The sequence below is a fragment of the Cucumis melo genome, chromosome 1 (assembly GCF_025177605.1).
Source record: "Cucumis melo cultivar AY chromosome 1, USDA_Cmelo_AY_1.0, whole genome shotgun sequence".
In the NCBI taxonomy this organism is placed as follows: Eukaryota; Viridiplantae; Streptophyta; class Magnoliopsida; order Cucurbitales; family Cucurbitaceae; genus Cucumis; species Cucumis melo.
In genome coordinates this window covers 520,961-527,724 of record NC_066857.1, presented here as the reverse complement: position 1 = coordinate 527,724, position 6,764 = coordinate 520,961, and the positions used below count along the sequence as shown (strand labels likewise).

The 6,764-nt window shown below is 34.9% G+C and overlaps 1 protein-coding gene across 1 annotated transcript; it reads left to right on the top strand.

Annotated features, from left to right (window-relative positions):
- The first annotated feature begins 2,397 nt into the window (after positions 1 to 2,397).
- Positions 2,398 to 6,547, top strand: LOC103495248 (polyadenylate-binding protein 2). The gene is made up of 9 exons (XM_008456743.3): positions 2,398 to 3,164; positions 3,755 to 3,873; positions 4,010 to 4,666; positions 4,758 to 4,835; positions 4,957 to 5,046; positions 5,180 to 5,320; positions 5,460 to 5,633; positions 5,728 to 5,931; positions 6,093 to 6,547. The coding sequence occupies exons 1-9, from the start codon at positions 2,918 to 2,920 to the stop codon at positions 6,330 to 6,332; spliced, it is 1,950 nt and encodes a 649-aa protein (XP_008454965.1). The 5' UTR covers positions 2,398 to 2,917; the 3' UTR covers positions 6,333 to 6,547.
- Positions 6,548 to 6,764: the final 217 nt, after the last annotated feature.

Genomic DNA, 6,764 nt, shown 5'->3' with positions numbered 1-6,764 from the left:
ATATAAAAAATGTATTTAATTTTTAATATTTATAATTAATTTAGTGGTTACGTAGTTTCGAGGGTCGTTCTTTTTTTCCCATGTTTTATTAACCGTTAAAAGAACTTGAATTAGATGATTTTCTTTTAATTTGCTCAATCAATACTATTAAAGTCAAATAAAGTTGTTTTTTTTCTATTTTCTTTTACGGTTGTTGCTAATGTTTGGACTTAATAACGTTATAAAAATTGTTTTAAATGTCAAGATTTTTGAATATATGTGTATGTGTATGGCATTTCTTTTGTTAATTAGTTATTAATAGTTAAATTCTTGTTTGGTAATTGTTATGATTTCTGTCTCTTTTGTTTTTTAACATTAAGATTATTTTCTCTTGTTTTTTATGATGTGTTTTTCTTTTAAATACAACGGTTAAATTCTCAGCCAAATTTTAAAAACAAGTTTAAATCTTGTTTTTTTTTCTTCAAATTTTTGGTTGGTTTTTTAAGACAATTGGTAAGAGCAATAGAAATCAAATGAATAATTATGGAGATGAAAGTATTATGTATATGCTTGATTTATGAAAACCAACCACCAAATTGTCCTAAATTATTATAATAATTTTAAAATAAAAAATTGTTGTAAATTACAAAATTGTTGAAAATATTTACAAAATATAACAAAATTTTGAATTTATCAATGATAGATCAACGACAGACATTAATAGACTTTTACCAATGGTAGATATGAACTTTTGCTATATTATTTGATCTTTTGTTTGCATTAACTCGATCTAATAAAATAACACCTTTGGTTATTTTTACGTAAACTTAGACATGTATGTGGTTTTGACGTACAGGATTGGATCGTGTTTAATCAATAACCAAAAGTGTATGTATTATAGGGATCAAATTAAGTATCTTATCTTGTTAACACTTCAAATATAACACACTTTGCAATTGTTATAAGAGTTGTAAAGTGTTAGGAATGATGTGATTCTTGTCATTTATGTGGAGACATATAAGTGGAAGTATCAAATGCAAGAATTTGTAGAAGAGCAGACTTCAAATGTTTAATCTCTCTATACTAACATTAATGGAAGAAATTAACATTTCATAGGATGACCATAAATAGCTTGACCTTAATCTTGAGTGGGTTATAAATGAGTCTATAAGGTCAATCATTTGATACCTATGGGCGAGAGTGATCAGATTGCGACTCAATAAGCCTACAATTTTGAAAATTTTTCAGAATATGGAGCTATGATTTCTATCTTCACAAGTCGAGAGTCATACAAAAGCACATTGGCTCTGAGCAAGTGAAAGGAAAGTTCTATAGTTTTTTAGCGATGAAATAATATCAAGGAAAAGTGTATTTATACGCATGTCTGTGGCACCTCAGTCATCCGATAGAAAAATAATTCAACGAAAGGGGAGCACATTCTATCTTCCCAAGCGTTGTGGATGAATACCTCAGGGGTTGAGTGAATAATTTTTATGGTTGTTGAATTAACTGATGGTTACTCTGTCATACCTTGTGACAATCTAGGTTATGTCGACCTTCATAATTTTCCTATCTTTTTAGTTGCTTTTTAGACCTGTTTGGACTCCCCATTAGTGTTAAGTCGAAGCCAACCTTTCAGCTATCTCTAACTTGACCAAGGTATCAGGGAAATAAACCATAGAAGTCACATAAACCTAAAAACTCACAAATGTGTCACGTCCTAAGTAAAACTAACTCATACAATAACATCACTCCTAAATCTTTGACAAAGAAATGATTCTCACTCAAATGTCACATCTTCATGTTTTAAGCCCACTTAGTTGACTAGAAAGGTACATATTTATGCTACTCGTTGGGTTAAATTTTAGTTGAGTCATTAAATTTAAAGTATTAGAAAAAAATAGAGCACGATAAAAGAATGTACTAATAGATCGAATGAAGAATAAACGTCAATGTTTTGAATCTTAAACTTTAACACCATGTCAGTGCTTAGTATTTCATGTATAATATTCACTTTGGCTTGCTACAGTTTACTTAAATTACATTTTGATCTTTTACGATAACTTTACATAAAACAAGAGTGCCACTAATCATAAAAACAACTTCAAACATCCCATCTCACACATGTCTTGTAAACTTGAAAAATCAAATAAAAATGGAAATTAAACTCTAAAAAACCCAAATAATACAAATTGCCCTATAATTTCAAATTTCTCCCCTAAGAATCAAGAAAAATATAATTTTTAATGCTAAAGATAAAAAAAAAAAAAGAGAGTTATTACAAAAAAAAAAAAAAGAATAAACTATCCACAAACATTACCTTATCTCAAAAAGAATTGATAAGAAAAGAAAAAAAAGAATATATATTATATTATATATATGTGAAAAAAGAAAACATGATCTTTTAAAGGAATCTACGGCGGCGATGTGTTCCAAAATTATCATCTCCGATTTAGGGTTTTTAGGCAAAATTGAGAAGACATATATAAATAGTTGAAGCATCGAAAACCCTTTTTTTTCTTTCTTCAGTGCAGTTTCAGCTGCCCTCCGATTGAAAACCCTCAAATCTCCGTCTTCTTCTCCGCCGTCGGATCCAGGGCTCCGACCATCTATCCTTTCTTTTACCTTCCCTCTCCTCCACTATCATTTCCCCCTTCACAACAAACCCTAAAAAAACAAACTCTTTTTCTTCTTACCTGTTGTTTTACCATAAATTTTCTTACAACAAAACAAAAATTCCAAAACATTCTTCTTCCTATTTCTTCCATACTATCAATTTCTCTTCTTTTTTTTTCTGTTCATCTTGCTGTTACTGCTTTTTTCTGAATAATAGAGGAGAGGGAAGCGAGTCAAAGACAAAAAAAAATCTAAAAATTTTTTGAAAAAAGAAAAAGAAAAGAACACCCAACATTTCACCGAGTTTTTCTCTCTCTCCACCATGGCTCAGGTTCCACCTCAACCTCAAGTTCCTAACTCCGGCGCCGATCCGGCTGCCAATGGAGGCGCAAATCAGCATGTCACCACCTCCCTGTATGTTGGGGATCTTGACGTTAACGTCACCGATTCCCAGCTTTATGATCTTTTTAATCAGGTGGGGCAGGTGGTTTCTGTTAGGGTTTGCAGGGATTTAACCAGTCGTCGATCGCTTGGTTATGGCTATGTCAATTACAGCAACCCAGTGGATGGTTTGTCCAACCCTTCTAATCTTTAGTGTCTAATTCTTCTACATTTTTCCATGTTTGAATCTTTGCTTGAGTTTTCTGTTTTTATGGAGTCTTGTTTCACATTTTCGGAATTATGGCCTATTGTTGTTGCTTGCTTCGTTTAGGGAATATCAACGCATTTTTGTTTTTCTGGGCTTGGTAAATGTCTTAATTTCATTCACATGTATGGAAACATTGAATGTGTTGCTTCGTTTAGGGAATAACAACACATGTTTGTTGCTTTAATTTTATATTCTTGATTGTGTTGGATTCTTGTCGTTAGCAAGAAATGCGTGGCTGAGTATGGATTCTTGTTTTGTTTCTACTTCATTTCCGTTTTTATCTTGTCTTTCTTTTTATTCTTTCTTGGATTTCAATTTTGAGTCTTTCTGAAGTTATTGTAATATCGTAATGCTGGGTGCAGAGGGAGTTGTAGTTTTTCTGTTCATTTCATGTAATGAATGCTTTCATTTTCTTAGCTTCTGCTTGATTTTGTTTTCTTTTGTATCCTTCTGAAGAATTATGTCTAATTATAACTTTTCTTTTTCATTTTACCTTGGACTTCATTACAGCTTCAAGGGCATTAGATGTGCTAAACTTCACCCCTTTGAATGGAAATCCTATTAGAGTCATGTATTCTCATCGTGACCCTAGCGTGCGGAAAAGTGGGTCTGGAAACATTTTTATCAAGGTAAGTATTGTAGCAAGATTTTTTGTTTGTGTTTGTGTGTGTGTGTGTGTGTTTTTTTTTCTTTTCTTTTCTTTTTTTTTTTTGTCTCAGTGGATTGGTTGTTAGTGTTTTGACTTATGCTGCTCTTAAATCATAGAACTTGGACAAGGCAATTGATCACAAAGCCTTGCATGATACTTTTTCTGCATTTGGAAGTATTCTATCTTGCAAGGTTGCTACAGATTCATCAGGCCAGTCTAAGGGCTTTGGTTTTGTGCAATTTGACACCGAGGAAGCTGCCTTAAAAGCTATAGAAAAGTTGAATGGTATGCTGCTAAATGACAAGCAGGTGTTTGTGGGACCTTTCCTTCGCAAGCAAGAAAGAGAAAGTGTCAGCGAGAAAACAAAATTCAATAACGTTTTTGTCAAAAATCTAGCAGAAACTACCTCTGAAGAAGATTTGAAAAATATGTTTGGGGAGTTCGGACCAATCACCAGTGTTGTGGTGATGAGGGATGGAGAAGGAAAATCAAAATGCTTTGGCTTTGTAAATTTTGAGAATGCGGATGATGCCGCCAGATCTGTTGAAGCACTTAATGGAAAGAAGGTTGATGGGAAAGAGTGGTACGTTGGAAAAGCCCAGAAGAAATCTGAAAGAGAAGTTGAACTGAAAAATCGATTTGAACAGAGTGTAAAAGAAGCCGCTGACAAGTATCAAGGGGCAAACTTATATGTTAAGAATTTAGATGATAGCATCGATGATGACAAACTAAAGGAGTTATTCACTGGTTTTGGAACCATTACCTCATGCAAGGTTGTAAGGATTAAATAAGTTTTGTTGTCTTAGACTCTTAAATGCTCCAGCTGAGTGTTAACAAATGTCTTGAACCTTTACATACCTGCAGGTTATGCGTGACCCCAATGGAATCAGTAGAGGATCTGGCTTTGTTGCATTCTCTTCTCCTGAAGAGGCTGCAAGAGCTGTGAGTTACATTATTGTGCACAAGATCATTATTTAGATTATTTTTTATTTATTGTCGACTGTCGTATTACAGTTAATTGTTGTCCATGGAACTCTTCTTATCTGTTTCTGTTATCTGATAGCTTGCTGAGATGAATGGAAGAATGATTGTGAGCAAACCTCTTTATGTTGCACTTGCACAGAGGAAGGAAGATAGAAGAGCTAGGTTGCAAGTACGTCTGTATTTTCAATTGTGGATGGAGTTTTTCTTTCTTGTTTGTTTTCCACATGTGTCCTTATATTTATCTATCTATTTCCTCTTTTTTTTTTTCAACATTGACCCTATTTTATCTGTGTAAATCTCAGGCACAGTTTTCCCAAATGCAGCCAATGGCGATGGCATCTTCAGTTGCTCCTCGTGGCATGCCAATGTATCCTCCAGGTGGTCCAGGTATCGGACAACAAATATTCTATGGACAAGCTCCACCTACTATTATTTCCTCACAGGTAACTTCTCTCTCCAAAAGGAAAAAAGAACTCCTAGATCAATGTGGTTTGCATTTAAAATGATTATTTTTTCTTTATATTTGTTCAATTGAAGAGTCAAATTGTGACTGCATTCAAATCATTCTGTGAATTTTTTCAGCCTGGCTTTGGTTATCAACAGCAACTCATGCCTGGAATGAGGCCTGGTGGAGGTCCCATGCCAAATTTCTTTGTGCCGATGGTTCAGCAGGGCCAGCAAGGGCAAAGATCAGGTGGCAGACGTGCTGGTGCCATTCAGCAAACCCAGCAGCCTGTTCCTTTGATGCAGCAGCAGGTTGGTATTGCTTTTTCTGCCTTCTTTTTTCCTCTCTGACCATGATTGCCTGTTCTAATCAAGACACTAATGCATATATTTGTTAACCTAAAAGATGCTACCTAGAGGACGCGTCTACCGTTATCCTCCTGGACGTGGACTGCCTGATCTTCCCATGCCTGGTGTTGCTGGAGGAATGTTCTCTGTTCCATATGAGATGGGTGGAATGCCACCACGTGATGCTGTTCACCCTCAACCAGTTCCTGTGGGTGCTTTGGCTTCTGCTCTTGCAAATGCAACTCCAGACCAGCAGAGAACGGTAGGTTTTAAGATCAATCTGTCATCGAGTTCTCTCTTTGGTTATAGGTAGTGATGTACTTCAATGGGGTGACGCAAAGCATTTTGCTCTTGTTACTTGTTAGCCTGTCTTTTTTGTTTGTGTTGTATTATGTTATGACTGCTTGTTTTGTTGTTCTTCAGATGCTGGGGGAGAACCTTTATCCACTTGTTGAACAGCTAGAACCTGATAATGCGGCCAAGGTAACAGGAATGCTATTGGAAATGGACCAAACTGAGGTTCTACATTTGCTTGAGTCGCCCGAAGCTCTGAAAGCGAAGGTGGCAGAAGCAATGGAGGTTTTAAGAAGTGTCGCTCAGCAGACCGGCAATGCAGCTGATCAATTGGCTTCACTATCCTTGACTGACAATCTTGATTCTTAATCTGAATGTTGCAACCCCTTATGTTTTCTTTCATGAGCTGCAAACCTTTTTACTTGGTGCTTTTTATATCAACTTTGAGATGCGAAGTTCAACTATTTTTGTTCGAACAGAGTGATTTTTATTACTGGCAATGATTGTGGGAACCTATGCTTAAGTTTTGTTGTGAAGCGTTTTGCTTTTCATTACAAATGTGCTATGGAAGTTACCTTTTATGAGTTCTGGTTTAATTGAAATTAAATGTTTGATTTATTTTATCTTATAGTTCTAATGCACTCAGAAAGAATGTAGGAAAGCAGAGGTTCACTCGGTTAAAAGCTAAAACGTTGGTTAGATTATTTCAAGTATTCTACCTTTGGTATATGATTTTGCGTACTAAATATCAGTTAATACATGTACATTTTCTCCATCTTGTAAGAAAATCAGTGAAATAAA

Excerpts from the sequence above, each read along its gene's own strand:
- LOC103495248 (XM_008456743.3), top strand. The coding sequence starts at position 2,918 with ATGGCTCAGGTTCCACCTCAACCTCAAGTTCCTAACTCCGGCGCCGAT. Across the intron at positions 3,874-4,009 it reads CTGGAAACATTTTTATCAAG|AACTTGGACAAGGCAATTGA; the intron begins GTAAGTATTGTA and ends CTTAAATCATAG. Across the intron at positions 5,047-5,179 it reads ATAGAAGAGCTAGGTTGCAA|GCACAGTTTTCCCAAATGCA; the intron begins GTACGTCTGTAT and ends TGTAAATCTCAG.